Here is an 18,223-nt window from a genome sequence, read left to right as displayed (position 1 = left end):
AGGCTTGGGGTCTGAGGTAGGGACTACGAGGCCTGAAGAGAAGAAGAAAAGAGAAGAAAAGTAAAAGATGGAGAGTAAGTGGCCTGATTGAGCAGATCCAGGCCAGACAGGATGAATATTGGCAAGTAACTTGGAGGATGCAGGTGGGAGGTAGCCAGACTAGCTTAGAAAATTAGTTTAAATCATACCTGCCCGGTTATTATACTTAAAGCTGTTTAATAAATCAATAGGTCTCTATCTCAATTATTAGGGAGCTAGCCAAGTCATAATGGAGCCTTCTAGAATTAATAAATATTCAACATCACACTAGTAACAACATTTCAGTTCTAGTTTTATTCATAGCTTTGCTTTCCCCCTCTGAATGGGATGTGCTTCTCTTTCATTATTCAGCTTGGCCATGTTAGAGGGCATTAAGGACTTTGTCCTGTTGGGGAATCTCCTTCTCAAAACACTAAGAAACTTTGCATCCAAAGATGGCAGGGAAGGCCGTACATCTTTGCAATCCTCATCTCTTCTTTTTTTGATTTGTTTTACTGTTACATGTGTGAGTCTTCGCATGCACGTCCGAGTACCATGTGTGTGCTTGGTGTCTGTGGATCAGACACTTGCGCATCAGATCCCCTAGAAATGGAGCTATACATGGTCGTGAGTCACCTTGTGGATTCTGGAATCTGAACCGAGATTCTCTGCAAGCACAGTCACTCTCTTAATTGCTGAGACATCTCCCCATCCCTCCTCCCTTGTAATCGTCTACTCTTTGTGTTGTTACCTACAGCGAATCTATGGTTTGCTTGCTGTTTATTATTCACTTTCGGGATATATTTATGCTTTTTAGATGTATGGGACTAACCATATAGTGTGTTCTTTTTATTCTAGCATCTTTTATTCAGCACAATCTTTCTATATTTATCTATGCTGTACTATGCATACTTGGTGCATTTATTTTTATTCTGAGTAGCGTTGTGTTGTACAAATGGCAACCACAATTTGTTCTCTATTCATCTACTGATGAATAGTTAGATTGATCCATAGACTTTCATTACAAGTGAAGCCACTGAACCCATGCACACTTGTATGTTTCATTTTCCTTTGATAAATACGTAGGTATGGAATGTCACATGTCTTTGTGTGCTGACTGGCCTTGTTTAGTAAAATGTCTGCACAAATCTTTTTGTCACATTTTAGTAGGTTGCTTACATTCATAAAACTGAGTTTCAAATATTCTTTTTATATTCTGTAAACAAATACTTTCATAGATCTATCTTTTGTAAATATATTACCCCTAGCTATGGCTTGTCTTCTAAGTCTCTTCCTAGTTCTCTGATGAACATGTTTTTAATTAATAGGAAGTTATTTGAACTTCTAACAAGACAGAAGTACTGTAAGATAATATGTTTATGTTTCCTTAGCCACTAAATATATGGTTATTTGTTACTAAATTAATGATATATAAATATACTTCTAATTTTAAGTAATATCATTCAACTAGGTACAACTCTAGAATATTATAGTAAGTTTGATCAAGATAATGAGCAGCTATCAACAGAAATAAAGAAGCACTTCAATTAAAATGACACTGATTATCAATAAGGTCAGGATCATGGACTAGATATGGCCATCCCTGCATTCAATAAAAGTGGACAGATGGAAGGGTTCTGACAATCTGGTACAATTTCTTTCTTCTCTTTTCTTGTTTTGGATTCACTTTTTAAAAATATTTATTTCATTTTTATTCCTGTGCACATGTGTGCCTGTGTGGATTTGTATACTTGAATACAAGTGCCTGCAGAGGCCAAAACAAGGCACAGGATGCCCTAGAGCTGAAGTTACAGAGGGTGGTGAGTTGCCCAACACAGGTACTGGAAGCTGAACTATGGTCCTCTGAAAGAGCAGGAAGTGCTCTTAACTGCTGAGCCATCTCTCCAGCCCCCTCACTTTATTTCTTAAACATTTTCTCTTTGAACAAATTCCAATGAATATTTCTAGATGGTGCCCATGAGTAACACTAGATGTTACCTTTGCTGCAAAGCAGATGGTCCTTGTCAGGTCCAAAGGAAAGTCCACTTACCCAAATTCCAAAAGGCAGAAGAGACATATAGCTACCTAGGGTGCCTATTAGCACACCAAAGCCACGCTGGCCTCCAGGACCCCTCAGCATCACAAGTGTCACAAGTACTTGCTATACATTTCAGAGTCACGAGAACTAGCATCCTAGCTCTTCACACTCCTCTCCTACCCTACACTCCTCTAGAGTCACGAGAACTAGCATCCTAGCTCTTCACACTCCTCTCCTGCCCTACACTCCTCTAGAGTCACAAGAACTAGCATCCTAGCTCTTCACACTCCTCTCCTGCCCTACACTCCTCTAGAGTCACGAGAACTAGCATCCTAGCTCTTCACACTCCTCTCCTGCCCTACACTCCTCTAGAGTCACGAGAACTAGCATCCTAGCTCTTCACACTCCTCTCCTGCCCTACACTCCTCTAGAGTCACGAGAACTAGCATCCTAGCTCTTCACACTCCTCTCCTGCCCTACACTCCTCTAGAGTCACGAGAACTAGCATCCTAGCTCTTCACACTCCTCTCCTGCCCTAAACTCCTCTAGAGTCACGAGAACTAGCATCCTAGCTCTTCACACTCCTCTCCTGCCCTACACTCCTCTAGAGTCACGAGAACTAGCATCCTAGCTCTTCACACTCCTCTCCTACCCTACACTCCTCTAGCTCACAGGTTTCCCTTCCCACCGCAACTCATTCTCCTCAGAACCCAGTTACTTGGACTATGCTCTGTTTCCTGCCTCTCTTCCACATCTTCCCTCTCTCTTCGTCTTGCCCTTGAGCTCCCTTTCTCTGTTTCCTTGGCCTCCTCTCTCTCTGCTCCTGCTTCTCTCATGGTTAAGTCCACTCTACTGACCATGTTCAGTCTACTTCTTTCTCTCTCTGCTCTGACTTCTTACAGATGTCTCTGGCTGCTCTATCTATCTATCTATCTATCTATCTATCTATCTATCTATCCATCTATCTATCACAAAATCCTTTCCATTACTCATACCATAGAGCAGTCACGTCATCAGTTTATACTGAATATTTGAGGTGTCTGAATTCTAGTCTCCCTCAAGACAGTTTTAATTTTAATACCACAAAGTAAGAATACATTCTATACTCAGTCTCCTATGCACAAATCATTGTTCCAATAGACTATAGCAGCTGAAATATAGGTGGACCAGATTCAACAAGGTTTAAAAAGTGAACATTATTCACTAAATTTACAAAGGATTATGAAGACTGTTAGGACATCCCCATGGAGTCCAAGGAGTTAAGTAAACCATTATCCTGTGGATTTATAACTGTGAGGGAAATTGTGTTTGAACCTGTTGTTATCAGAATGAAGACCTTTCTACCTCTTTGATTGCTTGCTGAGCTTCTGTTCCTGGCTTTAAGAAGCTTTTAATGGAACAAGGCAGAGTGAATGCCTATGTGATGTTCTAAGAACTCACTATCCTTGATTAGAATAAAATTTGCAATGAATAATGTATATAGTGATGATTAATCCTGATTCCCCAGTTGAAAACCACACTCAGGCAGTATACCAATGGAAAGACTTGGACACTGAGATTATAACACAGTGATAAGAGCAAGCATTCCTACGTAAATTAAGAGTTATATACAAGAGGATAATCCTAGAGGAATTAGAAAAGATAAAAACACTAATTATAAAGGTTTATCCATGTCTCAAAAAGCTAAAGCTACATCCATGAAGATATTGGACTTCTTCAGAATTGGCTCCAGAGATCTTGATACATTAGGATTATAGGAAATGCCTAAATTTGAGTCTTACTAAGAATCAAAAAAGGCTTTTCCCCCTGCCACCGCTGAGTTGTGCAGAGGTGGAGGCTCAGGTGTGTTCAAAATTCTGCCTCAACCGTAATCCACCACCATGGCCGAGGAAGGCATTGCTGCTGGAGGTGTAATGGACGGCAACACTGCTCTTCAAGAGGTGCTGAAGACCGCCCTCCTCCACGATGGCCTAGCATGTGGCCTACGCGAAGCTGCCAAAGCCTTAGACAAGCGCCACGCTTGCATCCAACTGCGATGAGCCCGTGTCCGTCAAGCTGGTGGAGGCACCGTGTGCTGAGCACCAGACCAACCTGATTAAGGTTGATGACAACAAGAAACTGGGGGAATGGGTAGACCTCTGTAAAATCGATTGAGAGGGGAAGCCACGGAAAGTGGTTGGTTGCAGTTGTGTAGTGGCTAAGGGCTCTAGCAAAGAATCTCAGGCCAAGGATGGCATCGAGGAATATTTCAAATCCAAGAAATGAATAAATAAATTTTTTGCTCATTTGAAAAAAAAAAAGAATCAAATAAAGGAGATTTCCATCAGAGTCTTGCACAGTCACTGTACTCTCACCTCTTATTTTCGGCAAAGTCAGAAGCCCTAGAAAGTTTGGGAGGAGCTTCTCAGTTTCAACACCTGTGATCAGTGGTTTGACGAGGATGCGATCATCTCATCCAGCTAGCAGATACACACTGAGTGCCTGCTGTGTGTCAGGAGCTGCTCTTGTTTCTGGAATGTTCTTATCATTCCTTAGAAACAGGTGCATATATTTCTCCCATTGTTAAAGGCATGAAGACCAGAGAGTCTGCGGTGGGAGGACTTCCCAGTGGCCAAGCCAGTGCAAGCTTGTGACAAGGTAAGGCTTCCTGCAAGGGTGTCATGCTGTCTTTCTTCTACAAGCTTCTTAAAGGGAACTAGCTGTGCTTTCTATATGTAACACTCTACCCTGCAATCTCACCAGAATTTTTTAAATTAACATTTTCAGAGTTGACACAATAGGGAAATTAGGATGTACTTGCAATTAAGGGTATTTATTTTAAAAGCTAACTTTTAAATTCTCAGGCCTAAGGAAAAAATGAGACTAATTTCTTATATAAACGCAAAAATTTAGATTCCCTTAATTATAGTTAAAAATGTAACTGCAAACAAACGTCAAAGCAGAATGCCAAAACAACAGCTTTAAGTCCTATTTCACAAGTTGTTCTTTTAGAGATGTCTTCACATTGTCAATCAAAGAGATAATTTTGATTTTGTCACAGCTCCTGCCTCCATTAAAAACAGCAAGTGTGTGATAGCATAAGAAGCTGGGCAAGTAAGCTGTTGATGAATAGGAAACCAGAGAGAATGGCAGGTCTGGGGAGAAGCATTTGTTATGTTATTGAAGATAGTATTGGGCCCTTCCTTTATTTTTTTTTTTTTTTTTTATTAATTTATTCTTGTTACATCTCAATGTTTATCCCATCCCTTGTATCCTCCCATTCCTCCCCCCCCCTATTTTCCCATTATTCCCCTCCCCTATGACTGTTCCTGAGGGGGATTATGTCCCCCTATATATTCTCATAGGGTATCAAGTCTCTTCTTGGCTACTTGCTGTCCTTCCTCTGAGTGCCACCAGGTCTCCCCCTCCAGGGGACATGGTCAAATGTGAGGCACCAGAGTATGTGAGAAAGTCGTATCACACTCTCCACTCAACTGTGGAGAATATTCTGACCATTGGCTAGATCTGGGTAGGGGTTTAAAGTTTACCTCCTGTATTGTCCTTGGCTGGTGCCTTAGTTTGAGCGGGACCCCTGGGCCCAAATCTGCCTATCATATTGTTCTACTTGTAGATTTCTAGGACCCTCTGGATCCTTTTATTTTGCTGTTCTCCCATGCGTCTCTCATTTAGAGTCCCAATAGGATGCCTTCCCCTCTGTCCCAGTTTCCTGGTAAGTGAAGGCTTTCGTGGGACATGCCCCTTGGGCTAGTATGCAGATATAAGTGAGTATATACCATTTGAGTCTTTCTGCTTCTGGGTTAACTCACTCATTATGATCATTTCTAGCTCAATCCATTTATCCACAAATTTCGGGAATTCCTTGTTTTTAATAGCTGAGTAGTATTCCATAGTGTATATGTACCACAGTTTCTTTATCCTCTCTTCTACTGAGGGACACTTAGGCTGTTTCCATGTTCTGGCTATTATGAATAAGGCTGCTATGAACATGGTTGAGCAAATTTTCTTGTTGTGTGCTGGAGCATCTTCTGGGTATATTCCAAGGAGTGGAATAGCTGGGTCTTGAGGAAGCCCTATTCCCATTTTTCTGAGATAGCACCAGATAGATTTCCAAAGTGGCTGTACTAGTTTGCATTCCCACCAGCAATGAAGGAGTGTTCCTCTCTCCCCACATCCTCGCCAGCATGTGGTGTCGCTTGAATTTTTGATCTTAGCCATTCTGATGGGTGTAAGATGGAATCTCAGAGTTGTTTTGATTTGCATTTCCCTGATGACTAAGGAGGTTGAGCATTTCTTTAAGTGTTTCTCAGCCATTTGATACTCCTCTGTTGAGAATTCTCTGTTTAGTTCCAAGCCCCATTTCTCAATTGGGTTATTCGGTTTGGTGGTGTTTAATTTCTTGAGTTCTTTATATATTTTGGATATTAGACCTTTGTCAGATGTAGGGTTGGTGAAGATTTTTTCCCAGTCTGTAGGCTGTCGCTTTGTCCTCTTGACAGTGTCTCCTGCCTTACAGAAGCTTCTCAGCCTCATGAGGTCCCATTTATTAATGGTTGACATTAAGGCCTGGGCCGTTGGTGTTCTGTTCAGGAAGTTGTCTCCTGTGCCAATATGTTCCAGGCTCTTTCCCACTTTTTCTTCTAAGTGAGTTAGTGTCTCTGGTTTTATGTTGAGGTCTTTAATCCACTTGGATTTGAGTTTTGTGCAAGGTGACAAATATGGGTCCAGTTTCATTTTTTTACACATAGACCTCCAGTTAGACCAGCACCATTTGTTGAAGATGCTATCCTTTTTCCATTGAATGGATTTGGCTTCTTTGTCAAAAATCAAGTGACCATATGTGTGTGGATTCATATCTGGGTCTTCGATTCGATTCCACTGATCAACCAGCCTGTTGCTGTGCCAGTACCATGCTGTTTTAAGTACTATTGCTTTATAGTACAGTTTGAGATCAGGTATGGAGATTCCTCCGGAGCATCTTTTATTGTACAAGATTGTTTTAGCTATTCTGGGTTTTTTGTTTTTCCATATGAAGTTCAGAATTGAACTTTCAATGTCTTTAAAAAATTGTGTAGTTATTTTGATAGGGATTGCATTGAATCTGTAGATTGCTTTTGGTAGGATGGCCATTTTTACTATGTTAATTCTCCCGATCCATGAGCAAGGAAGATCACGCCATCTTCTCAGGTCATCTTCAATCTCTTTCTTCAGAGTTTTGAAATTTTTTTCATACAAGTCCTTCACTTGCTTAGTTAGGGTAACTCCTAGATATTTTATATTGCTTGTGGCTAATGTGAAGGGTGTGGTTTTCCTAATTTCTTCCTCTGTAAGCTTGTCATTTGTGTATAGGAAGGCTACAGACTTTTTTGAGTTAATTTTGTATCCAGCCAATTTGCTGAAGGTGTTTATCAGCTTTAGGAGTTCTCTGGTGGAGTTTTGAGGGTCACTTATGTACACTATCATATCATCTGCAAAGAGGGATAATTTGACTTCCTCCTTTCCCATTTGGATACCCTTGATCTCCTTTTGTTGTCTTATTGCTCTGGCTAGAACTTCGAGTACTATATTGAAGAGATATGGAGAGAGTGGGCAGCCTTGCCTTGTTCCCGATTTGAGAGGAATTTCCTTGAGTATCTCACCATTTACTTTGATTTTGGCTATTGGCTTGCTGTATATAGCCTTTATTATGTTGAGGAAAGTGCCTTGTATCCCCGATCTCTCTAAAACTTTAAACATGAATGGGTGTTGAATTTTATCAAATGCTTTCTCTGCATCCAAGGAGATGATCATGTGGTTTTTTATTTTCAGTTTGTTTATATGATGGATTACATTGATGGATTTCCGTATATTAAACCATCCCTGCATGCCTGGAATGAAGCCTACTTGGTCATGATGAATGATATCTTTGATGTGCTCCTGTATTCGTTTTGCAAGTATTTTATTTAGTATTTTTGCATCTATGTTCATAAGAGAAATTGGTCTGAAATTCTCTTTCTTTGTTGAGTCTTTGTGAGGTTTAGGTATCAATGAGACTATGGCCTCATAGAATGAAGTTGGTAATTTTCCATCCATTTCTATCTTTTGGAGTAGCTTGAAGAGTATCGGTATTAGCTCGCCCTTAAAGGTCTGGTAGAATTCTGCACTGAAACCATCTGGCCCTGGGCTTTTTTTGGTTGGGAGACCATCGATGATTGCTTCTATTTCTGTAGGGGAAATGGGACTATTTAACTTGTTTATCTGTTCTTCACTCAACTTTGGCAAGTGAACTTGATCAAGAAAATCGTCCATTTCCCTTAGATTTTCAAATTTTGTGGCGTATATGCCTTCAAAGTAGGATCTTATGATTCTTTGAATTTCTTCAGTGTCTGTTGTTATGTCTCCCTTTTCATTTCTGATTTTGTTCATTTCAATACTGTCTCTCTGCCTTTAGTTAGTTTGGCTAATGGTCTGTCTATCTTGTTGATTTTCTCAAAGAACCAGCTTTTGGTTTTGTTGATTCTTTGGACTGTTTTCTTAGTTTCTAATTTGTTAATTTCAGCCCTGAGTTTGATAATTTCCAGGCGTCTACTCCTCTTGGGTGTTTCTGCTTCTTTTTTTTCTAGGGCTTCCAGTTGTGTTGTTAAGATGCTTATGTGCGATGTTTCCAATTTCTTTTTAAAGGCACTTAGTGCTATGAATTTTCCTCTTAGCACTGCTTTCAATGTATCCCACAAATTTGGGTATGTTGTTTCTTCATTTTCATTGAATTTCAGAAACTCCTTGATTTCTTTCTTTATTTCTTCCCTGACCCAGGTGTCATTTAGCAGAGAGTTGTTTAGTTTCCACAAACGTGTAGGCTTTTGTTATTTCTGTTGTTGTTGAATTGCAGCCTAAGAGCATGGTGATCTGATAGGATACAAGGTATTATTTCAATCCTCTTGTATCTGTTGAGGCTTGCTTTGTGACCTACGATGTGATCAATTTTGGAGAAGGTTCCATGGGGTGCAGAGAAGAAGGTGTATTCTTTCTTGTTTGGGTGAAAGGTTCTATAGATATCTGTTAGATCCATTTGACCCATGGCATTGGTTAATGATGTTATTCTCGGCTTAGTTTCTGTTTCAATGACTTATCCTTCAGTGAGAGTGGGGTGTTGAAGTCTCCCACTATTATTGTGTGGGGATCGATGTGTGGTTTAAGCTTTTTTAGGAGATCTTTTACATATGTGGGTGCCCTTGTATTGGGAGCATAGATGTTCAGAATTGTGATGTCATCTTGGTTGACTTTACCTTTGATGAGTATGAAGTGTCCTTCCTCATGCCTTTTGATTAATTTTGGTTGAAAGTCTATTTTGTTCGATACTAAAATGGCTACACCTGCTTGCTTCTTGTGACCATTTGCTTGGAATATTTTTTTCCAACCTTTTACCCTGAGGTAATGCCTTTCATTATGGGTGAGATGTGTTTCTTGGATGCAGAAGAATGTTGGTCTTGTTTATGTACCCATTCGGTTAGTCTGTGTCTTTTTATTGGAGAATTGAGGCCATTGATGTTGAGAGATATTAATGACCAGTGACTGTTAAGAGTCTTAATTTTGATGTTGTTTCCAGTCGAGCGTTTGTGTAGTTGTGTTTTTGCCATGGGATAGTTATCTATTTCCTGGGTAGTTTTGGTTGTAGCTTGACCCTTTGGGATGGAGTTTTCCTTCTAGTACCTTCTGTAAAGCTGGATTTGTGGATAGGTACTGTTTGAATTTGTTTTTGTTATGGAATATTTTGTTTTCTCCATCAATGGTTATTGATAATTTTGCTGGGTAAAGTAGTCTGGCCTGGCATCTGTGGTCTCTTAGGGTTTGCAGAATCTCTGTCCAGGCCCTTCTGGCTTTTATGGTCTCTGCTGAGAAGTCAGGTGTAATTCTGATAGGTTTACCATTAAATGTTATTTGGCCCTTTTCCCTTGCAGCTTTTAATATTTTTTCTTTGTTCTGTATGTTTTGTGTTTTGATTATTATGTGGCGGGCAGTTTTTCTTTTCTGGTCAATTCTATTTGGTGTTCTGTAGGCCTCTTGTATGTTTATAGGCATCTCTTTCTTTAGATTGGGGAAATTTTCTTCTATGATTTTGTTGAGAATAGTTTCTGGGCCCTGGAGTCTGATGTCTTCTCTTTCTTCAATGCCTATTATCCGCAAATTTCTTCTTTTCATGGTGTCCTTAATTTCTTGGATGTTTTGTGTCAGGAGTTTTCCAGATTTGGCATTTTCTTTAATGGTTGTTTCAATATCTGTGATTGTATCTTCTAGCCCTGAGATTCGTTCTTCCATCTCTTGGATTCTGTTAGAAAAGCTCACCTCTGTGTTGCTCGCCTTCTTCTCTGAGGTCTCACGTTCTCGTTTTTCTTCTGTCTGTGTGTTTATCATTGAATCCATTTTCATTTTCAGATCTTGAACTGATTTTTTGATTTCTTTCATCTGATTGTTTGTATATTCCTGAGTTTCTTCCATTGCCTCTTTATAGGTCTTCAGAGCTTGAACCGTTTTAGTTATTTCTTTCATCTGGTTGTTTGCATTTTCCTGCAATTTTTCCAGTTCCACTCTATGTGCTTCTTTTATGTCTCTCACCTGTTTGTCTGCGTCTTCCTGCATTTGATTACGAATTTTATTTGTTTCCTCCATTATCATCCTCATTACTAAGGATTTGAGGTCATTTCTTGTATTTCCGTTGTATTTGAGTTCTCTGGATGGTTTTCTTTGGGATAGCTGGAAACTGGAGACGCCATGTTGTTTTGGGGTTTTTTGCGTATGCTTTTTCGTTGTCCTTTAGACATCTTGCCGTCTTTGTTTTTGTTGGGTAGCTTCCAGAGTTGAATGGAGGGTGTCTGACGATAGATTCACTTGTTTTCTTACGATTTCCCTAGGCTGCGAGCTCAAAGCTTCACTGGTGTGGATGTTAGGAGGTTAGCCCTGTTGTTCTGGTCTCTCACAGCCAGTGATCCTCAGTCCCTCTCTGCTGTGGATCCTGCAATTGTTCTGGGTCTCTGAATGAGCGTTGGGTCAGGCCAAGGTATCCACAGCCTTCTGTGTTCCCTGCCAAGTCCAGCCAGGAGCACTGGGACCGAACCACGGGCAGAACTCAGCTAGATTCTCAGGGCCAGAACCGTCTGCCAAGCTCAGCTAGGGATTTTGGGCCCAAAATGCACACAGGGCCCAGCCAGAATTTTTGGGCTGGGACTACGCACCAAGTTCCACTAGGGCCTTTTGGCCCAAAGTGCGTGCTGTGGTCAGTTATTGACTCAGGGCCCGAACTGACCACCAATCTCAGCCAGGAATTCTGGATTCAAACTGTACACTGTGTCCAACCAGAGTCTTAGAGCTGGTGGAACCGAGAGCTCTGTCCAGCCTGTGCCACAGCAGGAGAACTGCGGCTGCTCTGAGTTAGCGCCAGTGGTGGAAACAAGTGCTCCGCCCGCACTGTGTCCCCGCAGGGGAGCTGCCGCTGAGCTGAGGTGGTGCCTAGGATGGAACCGAGCACGTCACCAAGCCTGCGCCACAGCAGGAGAACTGCGGCTTGCTCTGAGTTAGCGCCAGTGGTGGGACAAGTGCTCCGCCCGGACTGTGTCACCCGCAGGGGAGCTGCCGCTGAGCTGAGGTGGTGCCTAGGATGGAACCGAGCACGTCACCAAGCCTGCGCCACAGCAGGAGAACTGTGGCTGCTCTGAGTTAGCGCCAGTGGTGGAACAAGTGCTCCGCCCGGACTGTGTCCCCGCAGGGGAGCTGCCGCTGAGCTGAGGTGGTGCCTAGGATGGAACCGAGCACGTCACCAAGCCTGCGCCACAGCAGGAGAACTGCGGCTGCTCTGAGTTAGCGCCTGTTGTGAAACCAAGTGCTCCGCCCAGACTGTGTCCCCGCAGGGGAGCTGCCGCTGAGCTGAGGTGGTGCCTAGTGTGGAGCAGCTCAACTAAGCCTGCGCCACAGCAGGGGAGCTATGGCCACGCTGAGTTAGTGCCTCAGGCAGAATTGTTTGCTGGGCCGGGCCAATACCCGGGACTCTGGGGCCGAACTGTCCGCCGAGTCCAATCTGGGTCCAAAGGCTCCACGCGACCCAAATCCTGCCCAGAGTCCCCTCTCCCGCAGCAATTCCCACCAGCCACCACACCAATCGCCTCCACCGGAAGGCTATGAGCTGCAAACCTCAGCCGCCGCTGCTGGTGCCGCTGGTGCTGCCGCCTCTACCGCTGCCGCTCCGATCAGAGAAAAACCACGCTCCTCCCGTGTGCAGGGGCACGCAGGTCCTCCGCACCCTGGTCCCTCCGAACCGTGGAGCACTCCTGCTGCCGTGATGTTCGGACCTCGGTGTTCCTGGCTCAGAAATCTGTGCAATTCCCTGAATTGTTCACTGGAGCCTCCAAACGCGGTCCACACTGCTCGCCGCCATCTTGGATCCCCGGGCCCTTCCTTTAGTAATGCTATATTCTGACAATGACATCAATGTGGAATCACTCCAAGGATTAATTGTTACGTCTCATGCATAAAGCAGATAATACTGAATTCAACAGATATTTGCTGAGTACCATCATGGTGACAATAGGCTTAAAAAATGATGCTTTAAGGAGCCAGTGTTCTAAGAATACAGAAGAAGCAATACTTCAGAGTGTCTATAACCTACAAGGCACACTGCCACATGCTTTAGCATCCACAAAGGACAGCTGGTAATAGTATGCCCAGTCTGCACATAAGGAAATGGATTAACTAAACTGAGTTGCCCAAGCATGACAGTGGCCATGCTGGGAGTGTAAATCTGTTTGTTCGACTCAAAAGCCCACAAAGTACAGAGCCCTTGCAGTACCACTGAATTCCTTGTTTTTGTTTGAGGGTCATACTGTGTAGCCCTGGCTGGCCTGGCCTGGCTGCAAACTTGCAGTGTTCCTCCTGCCTCAGCCTCCTCCATGCTGGGATTACAGGTGTGTACCACCATGGGCATATGAAATATGTCTAATTACTTCCTGCTGCTTCTAAGTTTTATTGATTTGCTCCTAAAGGGAGAATGTTCATCACACTGATGACAATGTCAATCACGTGTACTTAGACTGATTCTCAGAGGAGAGCTTCAGAAACATTTAGGAGATAGGAGGAGCTCAGTGAGCACCATGGCAGACAGCACTCACCCGAGTACATAGATAAGCCTCGATAAGCCAGCATCATTGAAATCAGGGAATCCCAGAGAGCGAGAATTGTTCAGATGTTCATGTTCTAAACCAAAGACTTCTGAGGCTTTTATCTGTTACAGTGTATCTTTTTGAGGGTTGTAATTATGTGTGTTCTTTATAGAATACATAATTGTTTTTAGACAATAGGCAATCATTACGGCCATTGGTTATTAACCCATATTAAAGAGACAGGGAGGATATGTCTGAAATTATTGATGTGCCTAGGGCCATCAGAATATATTTCTAATATGTTTATGATATATACTATAATGTATGCCTAAATTATACTGATCTTAAATTTTCTGTGTCCACACAGAAGTTTCCTTTATGCTTATGAATGCTCAGTCTTCCAGCAGGTAATCCTTTAATAAGCCTGACTTTTCTAAATGTCTTGCTTATTAGATTGAAGCTTCTATTATGCTGTTTGAGGGGATACTATGTAATCATGAAACTCAGAAGAAAAGGGTTGATGAAGAGCCAGATACATACAAAGACAATATTGTTGCAAGAATCAGGTTAACTGATCTCTCAAAACGGAGAAGAAATGTGGGTGACACTAGTTCAGCAGTTGTTACTTAATCAAAGAGAAGAAGAAATAAAAATTAGCCTAGACAGCACCAGAGACAAGCCTTGTTTCTTAGAGAACTGTGAAGATCTTCTAGCCTACAGTATAAACAGATGACTCCAATAGTCCACCATTACGTTTGGGAGAAAGAGCTCTGAGCAACAAACCCAGTTACCGAGTTATAACATGCCTGCTATCTATTGCTGTAGCCCTATCCCAGCTTTAGTCTCAGAAAATAGCTATACTTATGAAGGAGAATAAACAATTTTCAAGGTCTATAAATGATACTCATCAAGTTAACAAAAACTTTTAATGAGATTAAGATGATAGAAAAGGGCCAGCATGATGGTTGATCACGGCCTATCAATCTCAATTTGACCACTGGACACACATAAGTGCGGAAGGAGAGAACTAGTTCCACAAAGTTGTCCTCTGAGTTCCACTGTATGCTGTAGTATTGTGTACACACACACACACACACACACACACACACACACACACACACACACAAAGCAATACATACATTAAAAAAATATATATATATATAATAACAAATAGCCAACAAATACTCAGCTTCCTATGTACAGAGAATAATAAAAAGTAAAATTAGATCAAAATGTGTAAAAGGAACACCCTCTGTGCCCTTATTTTAAAAATTAACAACAGGGGAAAAACCAAATGTTATGCTAAGTGTTAGATATACAATTAAAACAGAAGGGTTCAGAACGAATGAGTGAAGACATTCTAGGCAAATTAAAATAAGAAAGAAATCAGAGTTGAAATGTTACTATAGAAAATGCTAATTCAAAGGCAAATGATCAGAACAAAGCTATCCTGAGAGTCTGGGCCAGAATGCTTTTAGTCCCATTGACGCCACCTTTATGGGAATATCAGAAGAATGGGTAAAAAGAAGCCAATAAAAAGGAAAAGTAGTAAAAAGAAAACAAACATTTTTATGCTAAAAACAGCATCCGCCAATTTTGGGGTGAGATTACAAATATTCACAGATGATCAAATGTTGAATAAAATTCTGAGAACAATGCAACCTAAACACCATCTCTGCTTTGACTAACTGGGAGCCTCTCTACAGGAATCACTTGAAAGTGAGGTAATGGAGCTCAGCGAACTAACATGTGAAATGTGTCTTACTGTTATTATACCCACACTAAAGTTCCAAATATATATTGAATGCTTATTTAAGATAAAATACTTTAGAAGACTTATTGTTGACTGCACCTTTCATTTTTCATTGTTACAATTTCCTCCTGTGTCTGGTGCAGGAGAGCTTTGGTCAGCTCTAGTTCATTTTCTGTGTGGTTGATTCTTCTTTTTATATCTTCTTCTTGTCTTTCTTTTGTAGTCAGCTCTTCCTGTAAAGTTTTGTAAAGTTGTTGACAAGTAGTTAAAGAGTCTTCCTTTTCTTTAAGTAGCCTTTTGTGCCTAAAAGGAATTAAAAAAAAAAAACTCACAAGCATGCAGTAGATACTATGACTTTATAATTATACTGTAAAGTCTTATACTATAAAGACTTTTCATTATAACTATACTAAAAAACAAAGATGTTACAAATAGTTCAATGGTATGAAACTTTTCCCACTGTGATAACTAACTACATTGCCAATTTGGCTGAGCTAAGCACGACCATGGATTCTGCAAATGTCTATGAGAGTGTTTCTGAAAGGTTTAAATAAGGAGAAAAGACTCACTTTGAATATAGGCAACACCATTCCATGGCCCAGGGTCCATACTGAATAAAAAGAAAGAGGAATATGTATTCCCATAATTCACTGCTCTCTACTTCTTGACTGTAGATGATGTAACTAGTCGCTTCATGCTTCTGCTACGATGCCTTCCCTGTCATTATGGGCTGTAGTTATCTTTAAAGTGATCCAAAACAAACAAACAAAGTGATCCTTAAGTTGTCTTTTTTTAAAGGTACTGTGTTCATGAAGTGAGAAGAGGAAGTTGGTACCACAGAGTAAGATAACGGACCATGTGCTTCTTAGGCCTTGGGAACTGGTTTGTGGGGAGAATATGAAACAGTTTGGAAGTTCGGGCAGGAGAAGGCTGGGACTGCTGTGAGCAGAGTGTGCTGGGCCACTCCAGTGGAAACAAACCTCTCAAAATGCTGATGGAAATGCACATGGCTTCCCTCGTGTCCTGAGAACTTGAGTGAGACGGAATTCAAAACAAAAGGACTAACTGGTTGAGGAAATATGAGAGTAGGTAACTGTCAGGCTGTGTCATGGCTACTGCTCACTGCTCTGTTCAGATCTACAGTGACAGGGAGTGACAAGTAAAGCAGAGTGACATGGGAAACATGCAGTTTGATGAAGAAAGCACTGTCCGTTTAAAGTTGCTGACAAAGCAGGTGCAGACAAAACAGTTGTAGATGCTAAAGTCTCAGGCCACTCAAGACAAGCCTCAAAGCCCATGGGAAAATGAGAAAGGGGTCCCACCCACATCAAAATATGCATATTCACTTAAAAGAGAGACTGAGCTGAGAAGGCCCCCAAGGAAGTCTTTGTGTGAAAACAATAGCTTTAGAAGCATTTTCTCAGATTCAGACACATTGTGATAAAAAGACATTGGAATAGGCAGGAATAGTACAGGAACAGAACTAGGTAGTGCCATCTACCTGGTACTCAGGGATATAGGCATGGAAAATACAGGGGTTCTCAGGGAGGCGTGGAAACTTCCACCACGTGGTCCATTAAGCTGCTGAGGCTAGGTAATGCGGGGGTGGGGGGGTGGCTGGATTCCCCGCAAGGCAGGCCCAGAGGCTCTGGGGAAAGCTGTGAAGGTGAAGGCTAAGCTGCAATGGAGAGCACATGATATTGGAGAGGCCAGGATCATAGACAGGAATGCTATAGGCACGGCAAGGAGAAAGCTCAGGAGAAAGGCTATGTGTACTACAGGAGGCATATTTGGAGGGACAGGTGCTGTCGAGGGCCATTAGAGTCCAGATAATTCTATTACAAGCGCCAGGTGTGCCATGTGGACTTGTAGGATTTGGTGTTTGTTTTGATGGGTTTTGAGTTGGTTGGTCAAATCTTACTTTGCTAAAATTCTGTTCCTCCCCTTTGGAATGGAAATGCTTACTCTGTGAAGCTATATAAATATTCTTATTTTACAGTAGCTCACTTAAAAGATTGCCTTAGGTCTCAGAATAGAATAGACTTTGGATTTTGGGCAAGTGTTGGGATTTTTAAAGATTATAGGTATGCATTCCAAAATGAGAAACAAACTTCAGGAGCCAGGGTGGAAGGATAAGATATACAGTAGTAAGTTTGGAAGCCAAGGTAACAAGGGTAGAGCTGCAACTGTACATCTTCCTGTCAGGTGGCAGGATGTAGAATCGTTATGGAAATACTCTGGTGGTATATGTAAGGCTGTTCTAAGAAAGGTCTAGTAGACAAAGAAGACCTACCCTGGATGTGGGAGATATTATCTCACAGGCTTAAAGAAAAGGAGAAGCAGGTTGGGTGCCAGCACTTATCTCTGTTTCCTGACTACATACACCTCACACCCCATGGAGTGACCACTGTTCCTTCATAACCCACGAGTCAAACATAAACTCTTTTTCCCTTAAGTCACTTCTGTCAGTTATTTTTGTCACAGCAAAGAAAAAAGCAGTAACACCAGTATAAGTGGAGACAGAAACAAGGAACAGCTGTGAGATACTAGAAGTCCAAATTAGGCATTACATATGTAAGCAAGAAAATAGCAGGCATGCATATTCTCAATAAGAGGATCTTCAAAATACTGTTTAAATCCAGTTATTAAAATGTTTATTAAAATTTTTCAGTATATACCTTGACTCTGAAATAACGGACTCAAACTTCAGTTTTCTAAGTTCTCTTTGAGAGTTATCAGCATCATTAGATTTTTTCCTAAGGCAAAAGTATTTTGAAATAGTTAAAATGAATTATTCCACAATAACATTTTTTATATCTTAAAATTTTCACATTGTTATGTTATTATTTAAAGACACACTTAACCAGATCAACGCCTATCAGCTGCGTTGTTTAACTAAGGGTACACTCTGAATATGATCAAACGAACCCCACGAAGGAACAAGCCCATCTTACAGTATCAGGGAACTGATAAAATAGGGGAGATTCTGGAGGGAAATGACTCTTGGACTGAAGAGACACTGTAGAGTCAGATTGTATCGTACAGCATTTTAAGCCTGGGCAGTCTCAGAACAAACCATGCAGGGTAACCAAAACTCTGGGAGAAAATGCAAGTCTTTCCGGCCCTAAGAGCCAGGGGGAAAGGTTTTGAGCAACCTCGGCTGCTAGAAGTGAAGTGTTAAGCCTGAATAAAACATAGGATAGGAGATGTCGCTCCAATTAGTGGGCTCTGCTGGTTTCCAAACTTCAAGTACACAGGCAGATTCCACACAGCACAGGTGAAAATAAAATA

At 41.5% G+C, this 18,223-nt stretch overlaps 1 protein-coding gene and 1 pseudogene across 1 annotated transcript in view; one reads left to right on the top strand and one right to left on the bottom strand.

The window, feature by feature from the left end:
• The window catches only part of Lekr1 (leucine, glutamate and lysine rich 1), a 170,274-nt gene that overhangs the window by 42,698 nt on the left and 109,353 nt on the right, over positions 1–18,223 (bottom strand). Inside the window, exons 8-9 of the mRNA XM_051157263.1 lie at positions 17,611–17,688; positions 15,032–15,235 (exon numbers count right to left, since the gene is read on the bottom strand). Coding sequence (XP_051013220.1) covers positions 15,032–15,235; positions 17,611–17,688 — 282 coding nt within the window. The remainder of the gene's footprint in view (positions 1–15,031; positions 15,236–17,610; positions 17,689–18,223) is intronic.
• Positions 3,922–4,321, top strand: LOC127199290 (40S ribosomal protein S12-like; annotated as a pseudogene).

This window comes from Acomys russatus, chromosome 15 (assembly GCF_903995435.1).
Source record: "Acomys russatus chromosome 15, mAcoRus1.1, whole genome shotgun sequence".
Lineage (NCBI taxonomy): Eukaryota > Metazoa > Chordata > Mammalia > Rodentia > Muridae > Acomys > Acomys russatus.
Note: the sequence above shows the minus strand (reverse complement) of the source record. Positions and strands in the feature narration are given on the sequence as shown.